A 21,145-nucleotide genomic window follows, 5' to 3' on the forward strand; every position below is an offset into this window, starting at 1 on the left:
TTCCTCAGAAGGGCAAGATAAGAGTTTTATTTCCCAATGGATAGTATAGCTACTCTTCCCTCTCCGGGTTGATTACACTGAGAGTAAGGTTTGATTATTACCTCTTTATGCTCTCTTCCTCTCCTTCTTATAATAGTATTTGTCCCCTCTCTCTCCCATGCCCTCTTTGTGTGTAATAGAATATTCTATTTTCTTATTCGCTCAAGTTTCTCTTGGTGACCCCTGCTATTCTCCCCCTTTTTCCCATCCCCCATGCCATCTTAGATTATTTAGTGTTCCACCCTCACCCTGTTAATTATTCTTCTGATTACTATAATAGTGAATATTATAATAGTGAATAGAGTTCACTACAGAGAATTAAACATAACATTTCTCTAGATAGGAATACAGATAATTAGATCTCACTGAGGCCCTTAAAAAGGCAAATTTAAAAATTATAAGTTTTCTTTCTTTCCCCTCTGTATCTTATTTACCTTTTCAGGTTTCTCTCGATTTTTGTGGTTCGATATCAAACTTTCCATTTAGCCCTGGTCTTTTCTGTGCAAATACCTGGAATTCTTCAATTTTGTTGAATGCCCATACTTTCCCCTGGAAATATATAGTCAATTTTGATGGGTAGTTGATCCGTGGTTGCAGGCCCAGCTCTCTTGCCTTTCTGAATATTGTATTCCACGCCTTGCGGTCTTTTAGCGTTGAGGCTGCCAGATCCTGTGTGATCCTGATTGGTGCTCCTTGATATTTGAATTGTTTATTTCTGGCTTCTTGTAAGATTTTTTCTTTTGCTTGGAAACTCTTGAATTTTGCAATGATATTTCTTGATGTTTTCCTTTCTTGATCGAATGCCGCAGGTGTTCTATGAATCCTTTCAATGTCTATATTGCCCTCTTGTTGTAGGACTTCAGGGCAATTTTGCTGAATTATTTCTGTTAGTATGGAGTCCAGGTTTCTATTAATTTCTGGTTTTTCTGGAAGACCAATTATTCTCAAATTGTCCCTTCTAGACCGGTTTTCTTGGTCTGTCACTCTCTCATTGAGATATTTCATGTTTCCTTCTATTTTTTTCAGTCTTTTGGCTTTGTTTTATTTGTTCTTGTTGTCTTGAGAGATCATTAGTTTCTACTTGCTCAATTCTAGCCTTTAGGGATTGATTTTCGGCTATAATCTTTCGGTTTTCGGCCATAATCTTCTGGTATTCCTTTTCAATCTGGTCATTTCTGGTGTTCAATTTGCTTATCAGTTCATTTGGTTTCTGAGCCTCACTTTCCAGTTGCAAGATACTACCTTTTAAACTGTTATTTTCTTGCCAGATCTCTTCCATTTTCCTCAAGATCTCAGTTTTGAACTCTTCCATAGCTTGTGAGGAGTTTTCCTTATTTGAGGAGGGTCTGGATGCTTGTTTGTTCTCCTCCTCTGTTTGCTCGGTTGTCTGGATTTTCTCTGTGTAAAAGCTGTGGAGTGTTAAAGACTTCTTTTTCTTGTTATTATTCTTTCTCTTCTGAACTTCCTGCAACTGAGTAGCCATCATTAGCCCAGCAGCTTCTCAGATTTATCCTAGCACTCAGTGTCTGTCCGCAATCTATTGGCTCCTGAGGTCTGAGTTCTGGTTTTTTCCAAGGTCAAGCCCCCTGGTGGGCCCCCTTGCTTGATCCTCTGCCGGAGGTTTCTTTACAAGTCTCAGGGTGCTGCTTCCACAGTCGTATACCCGTCCACACTGGTTCCCCACTTAGGCTTTAGTTCCTGGCTGTGTTTGCCTCCACCCACGCCTCCGCAGTGCCTGCGCTCTGTGCCCAGCGTCCTGCCTCCCGCGCTCAGATTTCGCGTGCGTTTTTTTGCTTAATGGGGTCCTAAGTCTTGCTGCTCTCGGGAACAGGTCCCGGAGCTGCCAATGACTCGATGGGTGCCCCAAACTTGCTCTATTTCTTTTTAGCTGGCTTCGTAGCTATAGATGTGTGTGGAGGGGGTGGGGGTGGAGTGGTTGCTCAGCCTGCGATTTCGTGAGGGCTGTTTCACCCCTTTATAGCATGGAAATGCCTCGATTCCACGTACCTTCCACGCTGTGCCCTGTTGTGGGGTTCCTCCATTCGTCTGGACTTGTTTTTATGTCCCCTTGAGGAGTTTTGTGTGTTTTTCGGTCAGGAGAGGTTAAGAGCTGCTTCTTACTCTGCCGCCATCTTAACCCGGAAAACTGCTTCACTTTTTAAAAAGAGGGGTACTGTTTCTCTATCCATGATGATACTACTAACCCTGAATGAACAGAATGGGGACAGAAGACCTGTGATTTCACTGGTATAGGAAATTAACTTTTAGTGTGAGGAAACTCCGTCTACTTAGACAGCTGGTTAGAGCACATTGAGAGGGGGTGGCAAATTTAAGTAGAAATACATGGACCAAGGATTGACTCAGAAACCCACAAATTATTAACATTTATTTTTCTTGATTTTGTTAACTGTTTTCCAATTACTTTGTAATCTGGTTTGGGCCCCACAGAGGAGTTTTGGCTGCTTTATAACTGGTGGACTGAATTTGACTCCTTGGGTTAAATGATTTTCCCAATATCACAGAGCTCGCATGTGTCAGACACAAAACTGTCAGTGAACCCAGGAAGCATCATGCAGCTCCTGCCTCTCCATTTTTACGAGTAGTGGTCAATTCACCACATTCTCAGTTAGATGGTTGGGGGTGAGGGAATGGTCTCTGATTATGGAACATGTAACCATGGAACCATGGTTACTGGATGTGGAATGTAAAGTCAGAAGACCTGGATCTGAATGCTGGCTCAGTTGGTCATGTTATGCCTACTTCAGAAGATCTCTTACTATTCCTGGGCCTCAGTTTCCTCATTTGCAAAATGAGAGGATTAATCTAGAAAACCTCTGAAGTTTTTTCTTATTCTTGGCGCAGGCTTTAGACCACTACAGAAATTTAGCCATCACAAAACCCTTCTCTCTAGTCTTTTTCGTCACATTTCAGATGGAATATATGGAAAGTAAGTGTTCAATTACATATTCTGTTGGAAAAAGAATGTGTAGTATAGTAAAGCTTTCAGATTTCTTTTCTATTTTTATTAAATATTGTTCCATTTATGTGGTCGTTCTCCATTCCTGGAATTCTCCCCCTCCTCATCTCTGCCTCCAGGCTTTGATGGCTTCTTCCTTCAAGTTCTAGCTAAAACCATACTTTCTCCAGCAAGAAGCTTTCCCCAATCCCCCTCAATGCTCTTCTCTCAGTTTGTCATCTCCAATAAACCTCCAATAAACCCTGTTTATACCTCATATATACAGAATTGTTTACATGCAGTCTCCTTAGTGAGACTGCACTATTTGAGAATAGGTAATGGTCTTGCTTTTCTTTGTTTACTTGGTGCTTTAGAAAGTGCCTGGTACATTGTTGGTGTTTAATAAAAATGTTAGTTGATATACATGTATAGGTAATAAAAGCAATCTTATTTAAAGTATGTTGCTGTTAAAAATTTTCATGTTGACATATATATTTTATTGTAATTAGTTTTGAATAATATTCAATTCATTGTTAATTGCAGTTAAGTATAGTTGTAAACTTTTAAAATTATTTAATAATGCTCTCCTTTTATCTAGGCCAATTAAATTCAAAGGCAATAGATAAAATGCTTATTAAGTAAGTAGCCTGCTAGTATATGCAGAGCATCATGCAGGGATAGAACAGTCCCTGCTCTCAAGGAGCTTACTTTTTCCAGTTGGGAAATAGATATACACAGATGAATATGGGCATATAAAATTATTCCACAAGGGAAGAAATGGCAATAATTAGAGGAATCAGGAAAGGACTGGTGGATCTTTGAATAGAGAGGGACTTGTTGGGGCCCAGCTCCTCCTTTGGATCTGTTGGACCTTATTCTTCCTGTCCAGAGTGACAGTTGCTTCTGAACAGGACCAGGACATCATTTTATGCTGAACAGTAACAGTTCCCCAGGCTAATTTCCCTATTTACAACTTCTTGTGTCTTCCCTACTATGTTTTCGGTTATATTTACTTATAAAGTGGCCAGGCTCTCTTTCATCCATCATGCCATAGATGGACCTCCTGATTGTACCTTCAAGGCATGTCTTCCTACATTCCTCTTCTGTTTCAGTCATCTCATTTCTCATCACTTCCAATTATAGATTCTCTGATTGAAGAGAAAGAACAAGTCCTTTTCATGATCCTAACTGACCTAATCGCTCCTCTATTCAAATGAAGGAGAGGAATCCCAGAATCCCAGAATTGAAAAAAGTCGTAGAGACCATCTTGTCTAACTCATATCTGACCAGGGTTCCCCTCTACAACTTTCCCCAGCAAGTGATCATCTAACCTTCTAGTGAGGGGTAACCCCCTCTCCCAAGATGGTCCATTTCCCTTTCAGACATAATACATGTTTGAATAATAATAATAAATAAGCCCCTACTATGTACAAAGAGCACTGTGCTAAGTTCTGGTGGAGAATAAATATTAAGAGAAGACAGACTGCCCTCTCAGAGCCTCAAATAGGGATATGTACAATTATTTCTTCCATACATCCCTGGTCCCTTGGTGCCAGTAGCCTTAGTGTTCTCCCCAAAGGTGGACATAGGAACTATTCCACGCTGTCTCACCCTGAGCAACTGTCATCTGTATCTTTTCATGCATCCTCTACTGAGGATGAAAGCAACAAAGAATCCTTGGACTTTCAGAGATGAAAGGGACCTCAGTGGTCCTCTGACTCACATCTAACTAGAAAGAGCCCTTGTGATACAACACCTTCATTTCTACATGAAGACGTCTAGTGAGGGGGAAACCCACTGCCTTCTAAGACACCCCATTTCACTTTTTTAAAAAATGGTTTACTACCCTTTCAGTTCAATTTAATAGGCTTTTATTTTTTTTTAAACCCTTAACTTCTGTGTATTGGCTCCTAGGTGGAAGAGTGGTAAGGGTGGGCAATGGGGGTCAAGTGACTTGCCCAGGGTCACACAGCTGGGAAGCATTTAAGGCCGGATTTGAACCTAGGACCTCTTGTCTCTAGGCATGACTCTCAATCCACTGAGCTACTCAGCTGCCCCCAACTTTTTTAAAAAATCAGTTTAATTTTCAGTTTTGAATTCTCTCCCTTCCACTCTCATCTCTCCCAACCTACTGAGAAATAAAGAAAAACAAAACCCATTACAAATATGAGTAGTCAAGGAAAACACATTTCTACATTAACAAAAAATGTATGTATATATTTATATACATAGACATATATGCATGTATAATATGTGTGTCTACTGTGTCTATGTACACACACCCACTCACACACTTCATTCTGCCACTCTCGAATCCTTTACCACTCTCTCTGGAGATCCTTTCCCCCTTTCTATAGGTCTAATAGTAAAGAAGTCTTTCCTGACTTATTAAGCTTAAATTGGCCTCTTTGTACTTTCCCCCCATGGATCCTAGTTTTATAGCCTTTTGGGATCAAGGCAAATAAATATAATCATTCAGATTCTCTCCTCAGCATGTCTTTTTGAAGGCTATTGGCCACCCATCTCCCATATTTTGTTACATGACCAGCATAGGCTTTTTTTTTAAGTTATACATGTCTTTGATGAACACATATAGAATTAATAATAAAAATTAGATTGTAAGCTCCTTGAGGGCAGGAACTGTCTGTTTTTATTTATATTTGCATCCTTAATGCTTAGCACAGTGCCTACCACATTGTAGGTTCTTAATAAATGTTTATTGACTATTGACCAAGATAATGAACGACAAGTAGATAATAAAATTTTATTTTATAATACATATTATAATAATATAATAAAGACCCTACTGTGTATGGTCCAGAGAAGGGGGAAATATTATGACTTGTTGAAGTTTTGGGATAGTAATATTATTGTCATAGGGGAATGGCCTCCTTCTTTTATAACTGTAGGCTAACATAATAACCAGATCTGTGATTCTACCCTGAATATCAAATCCATCGATGCCTGCACATCCTGTGGGGCTCTTCCTCATAAATGTCCTCCTTTGAGTTTGCCACCAGGGTTCATAGCACAGGTTTTTCTCACTAGTGGAGCCCTCTTACTGTCCACTCGTCATCCCTCATTCTCACTGCATGACCAGCATGTGTGCATGGATATATGTCTTTGGATCAAACTGGCAATTTCATTGACCTAGAGAGCTCTCCCATTACCAGGAGCATCCTGCACGTTAGCACCTACATTACCATTTTTGTTCTTAAGAGTTATCTGGAGACACTGAGAAATTAAGTCGCTTACCCAGAGTCCCATGCCAGTGTAGATCCCAAGCACAACTTTAAAACCATGTTTTCCTGATACTAAGGCCAATTCTTTATCTATTATTCCACATGCCTCTCCAATTTAATTCCCTTTAGGTATGAATGGATAGGTGTAAATGTGTGAGGTTTTTATATGTGTGTGTGTGTGTGTGTGTGTGTGTGTATAATTATACAGTTCAGAGCTAGAAGATCTCTTAGATGTCAAATAATCTCCACTTTACATGAGGAATTGAATTCAGATAGATTAGCCTGTCACTACAGAAAGAATAGATGAACTGTCATAGGTATGTAGGCAACATAGACTATAAAAATGCAACTTTTTAAAAAGATAGATTTAACATTCTTTGAAATATTCATCTAAGATTCCACTGAAGAGTATTCTCTGAATTCATCAAAGATGAATGAATCTTACTGATAGTCAAATTGAGAGAATAAACTTTGTTCATAATCTTGACATGTTCACCACATATTCCCCTCTTGTCATATAATTTCAACTCTTTTAACTTATGCTAAAGAAGAAAGAGGTAAAAAATGCTCATTTAAATCAAATTACCATCTTGCATTGGCAGAAAATCCCCTCACAAATAGCAGGTTTGGAGAAAGGATGCTGCTGAAGAAATAAAGAAATCACAAGGAACAATTAGAAAGGATTAAAAGATGTCCTATTCAAATGTCCCACCTGAAAACCAAGAAAATCCAGAAACAGCATATTTATCTGTTGAAGAAAGTATCAGAAGTACTAGTAATCTAGGAGCCAGAAGTAGTGTGATCCCTCCAAATTATATTGACCAATACATCACACCACATCAAAATCCACTTGAGAATGTAGTTCGTAGGCTTTCTTTTTCAAGTGAAGAAGAAGATACCTTTAGTGAGTTTAGAGGAGAGGCTAACTATGACTACCCTGGCTATATGCCAGCAGCAACAGGCGAGGAATTTACATATGATGAATCAGGAGGAATGACTGCCTACCCACCACAGGAGGCAGCATGGTATGACTGGTTTGATGACTATGGTGAGGATGAAGAATATGAGGGCGAGGATGAAGAATATGAGGGAGAGGAGGAGGAAGTTGAGGGTGAGGATGAAGAAGATGAGGGAGAGGAGGAGGAAGAGGAAGAGGAGTATGAAGAAGAAGCAATAATGGAGCTTACTCCACAAACTTCTATAGACTCTAATAAAAGAATCTTACGATATGAGAGTTACACTGGCAATGAAGAATTCCAAGTTAAGATGATTTCTAAGAATTTGCAGGATTTTCCCCAAAGCCTTTTTAAAACTCAGGATGTAAGATATCTCTATTTAGATAAAAACAAAATCAAAACATTTGAAGTAGAGCCAGATATGGTGGGTCTTGAATTGTTGTCCATGAAAGAAAATGAATTAATAGCACTACCACCTGAAATTAATGTGCTCTGTAATCTAAGTGTGTTAAGTGTCAGTAACAACCAACTGGCCTCCCTCCCAGCAGAAATATCACAGCTTCTCAAGTTGAGGCAACTTTTCTTGGATTATAATAATTTTTTGGAATTTCCTTCTATACTAGGAAGTCTTAAACTGTTGGAACTTTTAAGCTTGTCTGGAAATTACCTAAAAGTCCTGCCACAAACAACGGCCAACATGAAGAATTTAAAGATTCTGAATCTCAGCTCAAATCAGTTTTCAATATTTCCTAATATCCTTTGCTACCTTTCAAATTTAGTTAAGCTAAAAATCTCAAAAAACCTCATAAGCAGTTTGCCAAAAGAAATTAGACAGCTTAAGAATTTGGAAGAAATTTTCCTAGACTACAATCAACTGACATTTTTACCTGTGCAAATCTTTCGACTGGTGAAACTAAAAAAGCTCGATTTGGTTCATAATAAACTGGACAGTCTTTCTCATAACATTGAGAACTTCAAAGACCTAAAAACCCTCCTACTTGACAACAATTTATTGAAACATCTAACTAAAGAAATTTACTCCTGTGATAATCTAGAATATCTTAGCCTTAATGACAATGACTTAGAAATAATTCCCAACAACATTTACAATCTTAAAAGCCTGAGAGAACTCCATATCAACCGAAATAAAATGGCAGTTCTAAATGAAGACATCTCTCATTTGAAATATCTCAGGGTGTTAGAATTTTCTGGAAACATGATCAAAGAAGTTCCAGTTGAACTCAAAAACTGCGTGCAGATGAAGAAAGTGGACTTGAGCTTTAATAAAATATGTTCTTTCCCAATAGGCCTTTGTGCTCTGAGTTTTCTTGAATATTTGAACCTTAATGGAAATGAGCTTTCAGAAATACCTGTTGACCTTTCATACAGTAAGCAATTGATTCACTTAGAATTAAATCAAAATGATTTCTCCTACTTTTCCCACCACATATGTAAACTTAAAAACCTTACTTTCTTAGATCTTAGTAAGAACAAAATACATCACATTCCACCATCTGTCTCCAATATGACATCTCTCCAGGTGCTTCTTTTAAGTGACAATAAATTTGAAATTTTCCCCCAAGAACTGTGCACTTTAGAAAACCTACAGATACTCGATCTTTCTGAAAATCAAATACAGTTTGTCCCTTCTGAAATCAGTAATCTACAAGTGATCCAAAAGTTGGACATCTCAAGCAACAGATTTGAGAGTTTTCCAAATGAATTGTGTCAGCTTTCCAGCCTGACAGAGTTGAAATTATGCCAAAAGAATGGATGGAAGGTAAGAAGAGAATTATTTTTTTCTCCCTCCTCAAGAGAAAAAGTATTTGAGCTTATCTTTTCAGTAGGAAGCTCTAAATATTTTACTTCTTTAACTAAACCCACTTGCTATTCCACTTAAAGGTTCAAAATGTAGCTTTTAATAAGGGAGTTTTATGGGGGGGTGGGGGAATAGCTTAACTAACAGCTGGCGCCAGTAGCTAAAATACCTTATCCCTCACAGTTCTCTTTTACATAAACATTAAAAAGTCATTTGTGGGGGCAGCTGGGTAGCTCAGTGGATTGAGAGCCAGGCTTAGAGATGGGATGGGAGGTTGTAGGTTCAAATATGGCCTTAGACACTTTCTAACTGGGTGACCCTGAGCAAGTCACTTAACCCTCATTGCCTATCCCTTACTGCTTTTCTGCCTTGAAACCAATACACAGTATTGATTCTAAAACAGAAGGTAAGGGTTTAAGAAAAAAAAAAGTTATTTGTGAAAATACTCTCTAAAATCACATAACCATAGAATCTTCCGATTGGAAGGCACTTTAGAAGTCCTAGAGTACAGCCCATAACACCTTCTAGAGCATCCTTGCCAAGGAACCTCTTTTTGAATGCCTCCAGGGATAGGACCCTCACTCTCTAAATCTTGAGGCAGTCCTTTCCATTTTTGTACGGCTGGTTATTAGAAAGTTTCCCCAAATAAATTTACCTTCCTGTAAGTTTCCAAACAAAAGAAGTCTAATCTTTCCACATAACAATTATTCAGATATTAGAGGGTGTCTCTCAGTCTCTGCCTCTTTCTCTTATGGTAGTAGACTTCTTTTCTTGCACCCAAAAGCCACATAACTTTTTTGTTTACTATATCACATGATGAGTCTGTTGAACCTGCTATGAGACCCCTAATTATTTTCTATTTGAGCCATTTTTTTTTTTTTGCTAAATCTCCTCACTCCGGTGTATGCATGGAATGGATTTATTTTAATGCCAGGAGTAAGCCTTACTTTTTACTTATTGCTATTTTTATTTCATCTTGTTAAATCAGTCTACCATTCCAGTCTATCAACGATCTTTTGGGATCCTAATTCTGTCTTCTAATATTTTATTTAACCATCTCAGCTAGCTATGTGTCTTTATAGAATACTTAGTAAGCCTATCAACTCTGCCATCTTTCAAATCATTGAAAGGAACAGCACTGGGCCAAACAGAGTTATGTTGCCCCAAACCGAAGACTTGCCTTCATATTGACTTTGATCTGTTATTTAATATTGTTAGAATAACAAATGATTATAATATAATATAATTATTCAGTAATAAAATGTTCATTAAGTAAAACCCAGTATTTCTCCATGTTGTTGCTTTCCTTCTGATATTTAATATATTACACTTGTTTGGTAATTTTTTTTGTTTTCATATTTGAACACATCCATCTTATGTCTGATTAGATCAACTTCTTTTGATTCAGTAATCAAGAATATCTCTCCCACCCCAAATTAATTAGTTCTGAACCTATCTGTATTATCATTCAGTATTCATCTTTTCATCTTGTCCTGAAGGATATTATAAAGTATCAAGATGCCTTGCTAAAATCCCAATTTCTTCATCTATAAAATGAGAGCGGTATTAATAGTTGTCATTCCTGCCACACAGGGTAGCTGTCATGAAGCTCAAATTTTTAAAAAGTACATTCTAAACTTTAAAATGATATATAAAATCTATCAGCTATCATCACACCATCATTATTATAATTATAATCTACCCAGCATTCCTGTAATAGTTTACTAGTTCTATTTTTTAAAAAAGAGGTTAATTTGTCATGACTTATTTTTAATGAATCCATGTGGGCTTTTAGTAATCACCCTGTCCTTAATACCATCCTTTTAATAATTTGTTCTAATAATTTTTACTGATATTTATTTACAACTTTATACATTTTCTCATCAGTTCCTCACAAATGCATTGTGACGTAGCTGCTACACATGTTATTTTAACTCCATTTTTAAGATGAAGAAAATGAGGCTCAGAGAAATTAAATACCAGAGCGCAATAAATAAATAAATAAATATATACATATAAGGGGGCAAGGGTGGAAGGGATCATTTAAACTCTGATCTCTTCTGACCATATGTAAGTTCAACACATATAACTCTATGCCACAATGTTTCTTAAGAATTTGCATAGGATTGAACTCAAATTTCTTAACTTATAGGTTGAAATAAGCTTCCTTTCCTTTAATGAAAACATATAGTTTCCTAACAGTATAAAAATGCACTTGCTTCTCTATATCCCCACAATATAATTTTTAGACATTTTAATTTATGGTTGTTAGTTTCATAGGTAACATAATGATATCTTTTTTTTTTTTTTTAAACCCTTGTACTTTTCGGTGTATTGTCTCATAGGTGGAAGAGTGGTAAGGGTGGGCAATGGGGGTCAAGTGACTTGCCCAGGGTCACACAGCTGGGAAGTGGCTGAGGCCGGGTTTGAACCTAGGACCTCCTGTCTCTAGGCCTGACTCTCACTCCACTGAGCTACCCAGCTGCCCCCGACATAATGATATCTTAAAATTTCTTTAATTTATATTTTTCACTGCTTGGTTAAGGACATACATTTTTGGTAGACTTACACAAACTATCTGTTTAGACCACTTATCCCACTGAAAATCAGCACTGATATTATTTACTTATATAACTCCCTAAAATATTTTTATTTATAGCTTTTGCCAGTTATATCCATCCCATATACAGGGTGTTTCCTAAAGCTTTTAGGTCTTCCTATATTTTCTCCATTTTGTTGCTTTCATTTTGATACTTAGTACATCACATTTTGTTGAGTAACAAATTTATTTTTTGCTTTCATATTTGAATACATCCATCTTGTGTCTGATTAAATCCATCACTTTTGATTTAACACTCAAAGAAAATCACTGCCATCCAGAACTAGTATATGTATTATAATTTCTTTCCTATTTTCTATGTTTTGTTAACTTTGTTTATATTAGCTTTTTTGATCATCCAGAAATTACTGCAGATTTTATATGGGCTGAGGAATGGATCAAAGCCAATTATTTTCCATACAGATATCCAAATATCCCATTATATAGAAATTTCTTTCCTCTTTCTCTACTGTTTTATTACCGCTACTGTGTTTGATATGAAATTCTTATAATAGATTGACTTATAATAGTTTGAGTCCATTTGCCCACCATAATTGCTCCTGAAAAAAATCCTTTTGCTACTCTCTTACCATTTTGGGGGGAAATAATAGCAAGAATGACTTTTAAGGTGTAACTATTTATTGAACTTTTGTTACAGTTAAACCAAGTTCCAGACGACCTGACTAATTTGATTCATCTCAAAGTCCTTGATATTTCATATAACAATATAAAAGAAATTCCAAAGAAAATAGGAGAATTAAAAAAGTTGGTCATTTTCGATGCCAATAACAACCTGATACATACTCTTCCGCCATCTTTTGGATCTTTAAACAAGCTCCAACAGCTGAACATGAGTGGTGAGTATTGACTCTTTATGTCCTTGGGAAAATGATAAAGGTTAAGTATGGTAGGTATGTTCTTCTTTTGGAAGCATCTACCAGAGTAGACAAGAGCAAGGGCACGTGAAGGAAGAGAAATACAAATGTCAAATCAGCGGGGCACCCATACTGTGTTAAAGAATGTCTCAAGATGGCAAGAACTTTGGGCTTTGAGTCAGAGGACCAGGGTTGCATCCTTGGTTTGGGTTCTTTAACTGCCTGTGTGAACTCTAACAGGCCTTTATCATTCTAGGCCTAGTTTCTTCAGATGTAAAATAAGATGGTACTAGATAACCACTAAGAACTCTTTAAGCTCTAAATTCTTAAGAAAAATGTGGAATCAGTGGACATGTGGTTAAGGGATACAAACAAAGATGACCTAGTTTCTGGCCTGGAAATATGTATGTACCTTAGCTGGAGAAGCTGAATGAATATATGCAGGGATGTATATGTATATTTTTATATGTAAAAAGAGTGATCTTTTGCATATGGAACTGGAGAAACTAGATGTGTATGACATATAGGCAGACCTCAGAGATATGCTGGATTTGATTCTAGACCACCACAATAAAACAAATATTGCAATAAAGCAAGTCACATACATTTTTTGGTTTCCCAGTACATATAATAATTAGGTTTCTACTCTATAGTATGTTAGGTGTGCATTGGTTTTATGTCTAAAAAATGTACAAACTTTAATCTAAAAATACTTTATTGCTTTAAAATGCTAAGCATCATCTGAGCTTTCAGTGAGTCTTAATGTTTTTTCTGGGGCAGGTCTTGCCCCGCCAGTGTTAATGGCTACTGACCAATCAGGGTGATAGTTGTGAGGTATCGGAGTGGCTTGTGGCAATTTCTTAAAATAAGACAACAATGAAGTCACATCTATTGACTCTGCCATTCACTTGCATACTCTTAGAGGCCATTGTAGGATTATTAATTGGATTCATTTCAATACTGTTTTATCTCAGGGAATAGGGAAGCCCGAAGAGCAGGAGAGGCAGAGAACTGCCAGTTGGTAGATCAGTCAGAACATACAACGTTTATTAATTGTTTGCCATCTTCTATGGGTGCAGTTCATAGTGCCCCAAAACAATTACAATCGTAACATCAAAGGTTCAGTTATCACAGATCATCATAATCGATATAAAGAAAATGTTTGAAATATGGCAAGAATTGCCAAAATGTGACACAGAAACAGGATGTGAGCACATGTTGTTGGGAAAATGGCACTGCCAGACTTGCTTGATGGAAGTCTAATGCCAGACTTTTCAATTTGTAAAAAATGTAATTTCTGTGAAGCACAATAAAGCGAAGCATGATTAAACAAGTTAAGGTGTGCCTTTACACATGTGTGCAAATATGTACATGTGTAGATGTTTGCTGGATATATACTTATATACGTTTACATTAATTTTATGTATGTACGTTACACATACAGGCATGCACACATATATGTGATGTTTATTTCCCTTTTTGCTTTCTTTTGCCTACCCCAAGATCTAAACATTTACTCTTTAATTGACAGCTATCCTATGCCTTCCATCCCCTATTTAGCCGCCCCATCTCACATTCATCCAAGCATCCCCTTGAAAAAAGAGTAAGCAGCAATGCACGTTAAAGACATTATAAATGGAAGTATACAATGCTATTATTAATTGAAATATCAGAAAAAGCATGAAACACCAAAATGTTTTTTAAAGAGAAAATCATTTTACAACATAACAGATTCAGCAAAATGATTCCCATTGAACCACATCACATTTGAGAAGGTTCTTTATGTTTAAGGAACATTATTTGGGGAGGAGTGTGTAGGATGGCCACATGTAGGCAGACCCTTAAAGCAGGAAGACAAGTTAGGAGGTAGTTCTAATAACCTAGATGAGAAGTGATAGAGACCTGAACTAAAAGGTGACTGTCTGAGTAGTGAGAAGGCTGGATGCAAGGAAGAAAGAGCAAGATTTGGTCTGTGAGGGTTATAGGAGAGTGAGGCATTGAGAACAGTATCTGTACTATAAGCTCTTAATAAGTGCTTGTTGACTTTGCTTATTGTTGACACATCAAACTGAGAGACTGGAAGAATGGTGGTATCTTTGACAGGAATAAGGAAATTTGGGAAAAGAGGATTTTTGCTGGGAGGGGAGGTTTTGAGATGTTTCTGGGACATCCAATTTGAAATGGTGATACAGATCTGAAACTCAAGGGAGAAACCTGGAACTTTAGATATCTGACAGATAGATAAATAGACAGACATAAACTCATAGATAATCTGTGCAAGGCCTTCTGCAAAAAAAAATGTAGAGATCACAAATAAACCTATTGAAGCTGAAGAGGTTACCAAGAGAGTGTGTTGGGGGAGGAGAAGGGCCTAGGACAGAGACATGAGCATCCATTTAGATGACCTGGTATAGATTACGGGCTAGCAAAGGAGATGGAGGAAGAATGCTCTGCTATGTAGAAATAGAATCAGGAGAGAGTAGTAGTATTTTGGAAACCTAGACAAAAGAAAGCATCAAGAAAGAGAGAGTGATCAAGAGTATCCAAAGAAGAAGATAGATCAAGAATAAAAACTGAGATTTTGACCATCAGATTTGGCAATTGGAAACTGTAGGAGTAGTAACCATTGAGGGATGAAGTCTGGAGCCATTTTTAAAGGGTTAAGAAGTGAATAAAAAGAGAATGAGAAGACAGTAAGTCTAAGTACTGTGTAGGCAATTTTAGAGTTTAGTTGAGAAAATTGTTGTTGTTTGTTGTTAATAAGAGAGACTTTGAGTGTGCTTGAAGGCAATAGGGAAGGCACCAGAGAAAGCAAGATATAGAAGGTTCCAGAGGGGATGATTGAAGATGCACAACCTGTTGCAATGGATAGGTGGGAATGGGATCACATGTCCATGACAAGAAGAGCCTTCTACTTGTCAGATACTAGGGGAAAGGAGGAGAGAATGGGAGGTGAGGTCAAGAGATTTTGAGATGAAGAAAAGAGAAGAGAGAAGAATCGGCTCACATCAACTGGCCTCAGTAAAGAGGCAAGGCTCTCAACTGAGAGAAGGGGAAGGAGAGAAGGGCTGAAGGCTTGGGATAAAAAAAAAGGAAAGTCTGAATACTTCTGTTGGGGGTGAGATAAAGATTCAATTCAAGAGGAGTAAAGGTCCTTCTGCAGTGGGGTCCTAGTTGAGGTTGGATTACATGATCAATTAATCAGTTAACAGTCTCTGCCTTCAAGGAGCTTATGATCTAATGGATGAGACAGCAAGCAAAGAAATATATACATATATATATGCATATATATATAAAGCAACCTATAATCAGGATAAATGAGAAATAATTAATAGAGGAAAGGCACTGGAATTAAGAGGGGCTGGGGAAAGGTTTTCTGTAGGTGAGATTTTAGTTGGGACTTAAAGGAAATCAGAGAAGTCAGTAGTTAGAGAAGAAGAGGGAGAATATTCCAGACATTGGAGACAATGAAAATGCCCAGAGCCTAGAGATGGAGTGTCTTGTTTATATAAATAGAGGGACCAGTGTCACTGATTCGAAGAGTATGTGAACAGGGAGTTAGGTGCGAGAAGACTAGAATTGTTGGAGGGGTGTTATGAAAGACTTGGAATGTCAAACAGAACATTTTGTATTTGATTCTGGAGGCAACAGGGAGCCACTGGAGTTTATTGAGTCAGAGGATGGGAGTGGAGGGGGATATGACCAGACCTGAGCTTTCAGAATCACTGAAGTGGCCACATGGAGGACAGACTGGAGTGGGGAGACACTTGAGGGAGGCAGTGGCTACTGCATTCATCAAGGCAGGAGGTGAGGAGGTTTGGAATAGCTATTGTAGAAAGCAGGAGAGTGAACTGATAAAGAAGGCAGGATAGGTTAGTCAAGAAGTAGTGAGGACCCAGTTAAGGTCATGTAACAAATTTATAGTGGACCTAATCAGAATAGTTGTGTAATTTTCTCCAACTTTATTCAGCTGTGTGTGTGTGTGTGTGTGTGTCTGTGTCTGTGTGTGTGTCTGTGTGTGTGTGTGTGTGTAATAGGAGTAAAGGTGACAAATGGTGGGAGTGATTCAAGACTGAGGCTTGGCCAGGAATAATCAGGAGACTTAAAGACTGAAAGGGAGAAAAACAATGTAGAGTTGAATTGGTTCACCTAGGAATCAAGATGAGGAGAAGAGAGAATGGCTGTTACAGGGGAGATAGCTTGGAAAAGAAGTGAGGGATCAAGGGCTTGGGCTTCACAGTGCAGATAAGAGCAGGGTTGTGTAAAGGATTACAAAGAAAGAAGTGAAAAGCCATTAACAGCAGATGGTGTGATAAGGGGATTTCAAAGTTCTTCAGCCTGATTTTATAATGTTCCCAGGCTGCATGGTTGCAAGACTTCCTTAAGCTGCGTCCAGTAGCTTTTAATAAGTGATTATTGAATCGTTGCAGCTCACATCTTCAAGCACAAAAGTGATTTTTCTGTGAGCTTTGGGAATGACTCAATTTCCTGAGTAGGATGTAAACTTCTTGAAGGGAGAAAATAGTGTTTACTTCTTTTTTTCCCTGTGCTTGGCATACTGTCTAACTCAAAGTAGATGCCAAGAGAAGGGCAAATGTTCTAATTTTCTAAAAAGGAAAGATTAGAGTCTGTAAACTGTCAGTAAAGGAATTTGACTGATTCCTGGACAAATTCTAGAATAGATCAGTCAACTCTTTTTGGTTTGGGTTTTTTATTTGAACATTTATATGGCACTTACCAGGTATCAGACCTTGTACTAAATGCTTTATGTACTAAATGCTTTAAAATTATTATATCTCATTTGATTCTCACAACAATCCTGGGAAGAAGGTGCTATTATTAACATCCATTTTATAGAAGAGGAACCTGAGGCAAACAGATTCAGTTGGCTTGCCATGATCACACAGCTAGTCAGTATCAGAGTGCAGATATGAACTCAAGGTCTTCCTGGTTCTAAGCCTGGTGTTCTACCCACTATACCAGCTAGCTGCCCCAATTATTTAGTGATAATTAGTAAACATCTAGGGAAGGGAGCAGGGATGATAAAAAGCCAGCCCAAGTCTCTTCCTACCCATGCCAGACTAACCTGATTCCTTCTTTGAGAGAATGTTACCAAACTTGTTTATTAGGAGACACAATCTCCCTGTATTTGAGCCAAATGTGTGACAAAGCATTGCATGCTGAGCTTGTGGGAAAGAGGAGCGGTGGGAGCCAGGCATGGATTCTGAACTGGTTGAATGGCTAGATTCAAAGAATTAGTCATCGGTGGTTCCATTTTGACTTGTAATATATCCAGGAATCAGTGTTTGTCCCTATGCTGCTGTTGTAACCTTTTTATCATCACTTGGACAGAAGTACAGATGGTATACTCATCTAGTTTGCAGATGATACAAAGCTGGGAGGGATGACAAGAGTAGTGGGGATACAAAATGACCTTGCCAAAGGGGAAAGGACCCACTTGTGCAAAAACACTCATAGCAGCCCTTTTTGCAGTGGCAGAGAATTGGAAACTGAGGGGATATCCAGCAGTGAGGGAATGACTGAGCAAACTGTGGCATATGATGGTGATGGAATGCCATTGTACTATAAGAAGTGATGAACAGGATGATTTCAGAAAGAGCTGGAAAGATCTACGTGAACTGATGCAGACTGAATTAAGCAAAACCAGGAAAACAGTGTACACAGTAACAGCAATATTATGGAATTATCAACTGTGATAGATTTAGCTACTCTTAGCAATACAGTGATCCAGGACAATTTTAAGGGACTTAGGACAAAGAATGCTAACAGTTGGAGTGAGAACACAGATCAATTTTTCACTTTCAGTTTATTTGGAGTTTTGGCTTTATGAGTATTCTCTTACGACAGGGAACAATATAGAAATGTTTTGTGTGATCATACATGTATAACCCAGAAAAAAATGATCTTGCCAGATTAGAACACGGGACTGAGTTTTATAAAAGGAAATTCAGTAGAATCAATGTAAAGTCTTAGGTTGGGCTCAAAAAATCAACTTCACAAGAACAAATTGGGGGAGGCCAAGTTTGTCTGTCTGTCTGAAAAAAAAGAGAGTCTTAAGGAGATTACAATTTCCATATGAATTATCAGTGTGTAATGATACCAATTACAGAGTGCACAAGTGATAATACACTTATAAGGAGGCAAGCCTTATAGTGTTTCTCTACTCAGTCTTCTGGAATATTGTGTTAAATTCTGAGTGTCATCATTTAGTAATGAATGCTCAGAATGCAATAGAATGTAGAATGTCCAGAAGGCAACTAGAATGGCCACTGTGTGTACCTTGGGCCCTTCTCATATAAAAATCATTTGATGGAATGGAGATATTTAGTCCAGAGAAGACTTTAAGGGCTCAGATATGAACCAAAGATTACCTTTGTCATCTTTGGCTCCCTTGAGCAGAACCAGGAGCAGTGAGTGAAAGTTGCAGAAGGGCAAAGTTAGTGAATGTCAGGAAAAAAATTATAACAATTGGAGCTATTAAAAAGTGGAATAGGTTGCATCCAGAAAGAGGGAGGGGTCCTCGACCTGGAAGCATTCAAGCAGAGACTGGGTGATGTTGGCGATGCCTTTCACAGGTGAGTTGGATTAATGGGCTGTTAGAGGCTTCTTTATCTAAAAATGTGTGATTCCATGAAGTATTCATTAAGCAACCAAACATAGCAATGACCCATGTACTCGGGGTATACAGTTATTCTCTCTTGATTTTATAATCTCACTCTACAGAGTCTGGCCACCCAATCTTTTAAGACTTCACAACTTCTCAGAGGATCTGGCTTAAATTGTGTCTCAGCCATTTCCTACTTGTATGCCCTAGGACACATCATTTCAACTTTTCCAAATCTCTTGAAGGAAGGGGCATGTAGCCATTATCTGGGGTTAATAAAAATCCCTCCCTTGAAAGATTGATGTGAGGATCAGATGAGAATAATGTGTATATTAAAGAACTTTAAAACCTTAATGTTGTTGCTCAATTGTTTCAGTCAAGTCTGACTTTTCCTGACTCTATTTGCTGTTTTAGAAGGCATTACCTTCTCCAGCTTTTTTTTATAGATGAGGAAATGGTGGCAAACCTAGTTGAATGACTTGCCTAGGGCCACACAGTATCTAAAGCTAGATTTAAACTCAGGAAGATGTCTTCCTGATTCTAATCCACTATATTACCTAACTGCCCTAAAGCGCTATATGTCTTTTTAGCTGTTGTTTTTATTATTATCTCTCCTCATCTCCACTTTGCAGGTGCCTTCCTTCCTTCAAGGCACAGATCAAATCTCCCTCCTCAAATATTTCTAATGTACTCTACTCCTCTCCTTTGCCCTCATCACCCCTGACCCTGTAATACACTTATCTCTCCATCTGTTTGCACACTTCAGGAGAATATAAAACTCTTTGAGAGCAGAGATGGCTTCTTTTATGTATTCCCTGCAGTTAGTGTAGTACCTTGTATATAGTAGGTACTTAATAAATGCATCTTTTTCCAAAAAAAAGGGAACCGTAGAAATATGGCTTTCCTTAGGTAGAGCTTTCCTTTGCCCTCTTGGCAGCTGACACAGGTTAGAAATGAAAAAAGGCCAATAAGTTGTAAAGGGGCTGGTGATGTGACCACAGGGGCTAGATTTTTTAAGCTTTGGACTTAATAACTATTCACTGAATGTCTCCATAAGTTTCTTTTACTGCAGGTACAATTTGACTAACTAATGTTTTCCCACCAGAAAACCGTCTGACAACGTTGCCTACTAATCTCAGTAGTCTCCCTTCACTGAAGGATATAAATTTTGATGGGAATCCTTTGATTAGACCTCCGCCTGAAGTCTGTAAAGGGAAAGATTTAAATGTTATTGGACATTATCTAGAGAAAGCTGATGACCGAGATGGTAGGTGATACAGGAGTACTTTGTAAGATAATCAAATGGCTTTGTATTTATAGTATCCTTATTTTATCTGTGTATATAATGCTCCCCCAACCCTTCCACCACAGTGCACTGTAAACTACTTGAGGGTGAGGACTATTTTTTAAAAATTATTTTTATTTTTAAAAAATCCTTACCTTCTATCTTAGAATCAGAATTCTAAGTACCGGTTACAAGGCAGAAGAGTGACAAGGGCTGGGCAGTTGGGGTTACATGTCTTGCCCAGTATCACACAGCTAGAGATAGGTCTGAGGGCAGATTTGAACCCAGGACCTCTCATCTCCAGGCCTGGCTCTCTATCCATTGACTGCTTTTGGACTATTTCTTTTTGTATCCCCAGTGCCTGATCCATTATCAAGTTGCACTTATTCAATACTTATTCATTAAATAAATGAATGAATATAGTATTTGTAAATAACAAAGGTAGCTATTGTTAGACATGTACCAGCTCTTTTGAGAGATCATTCCTGGTTTTCTTATTTGTTAGAAAATCTCCCTTTCTCCCAATATTATGTATTGATTTGTATGTATCTTGTGCATACTTATCTGTGAACATATATACGTATTCATTCCAGCAGAATATAAACTCCTTGAGGGCAGGGACTATTTCATTTTTTATTTGTAATTTCCAGTCTCCTTCCCTCTCCTCTCCTCCCCTCCCCTCTCCTCTCCTCTTCTCTCCTCTCCTCTCCTCTCCTCTCCTCTCCTCTCCTCTCCTCTCCTCTCCTCTT

General features: G+C 38.0%; 1 protein-coding gene across 1 annotated transcript in view; it reads left to right on the forward strand.

Annotated features, from left to right (window-relative positions):
* Positions 1 to 21,145, forward strand: part of LOC123248492 (krev interaction trapped protein 1) — an 89,383-nt gene that overhangs the window by 59,044 nt on the left and 9,194 nt on the right. The window contains exons 6-7 of the mRNA XM_044677282.1: positions 12,270 to 12,468; positions 20,217 to 20,378. Coding sequence (XP_044533217.1) covers positions 12,270 to 12,468; positions 20,217 to 20,378 — 361 coding nt within the window. The remainder of the gene's footprint in view (positions 1 to 12,269; positions 12,469 to 20,216; positions 20,379 to 21,145) is intronic.

This window comes from Gracilinanus agilis, chromosome 5, assembly GCF_016433145.1.
Source record: "Gracilinanus agilis isolate LMUSP501 chromosome 5, AgileGrace, whole genome shotgun sequence".
Taxonomy (NCBI): domain Eukaryota; kingdom Metazoa; phylum Chordata; class Mammalia; order Didelphimorphia; family Didelphidae; genus Gracilinanus; species Gracilinanus agilis.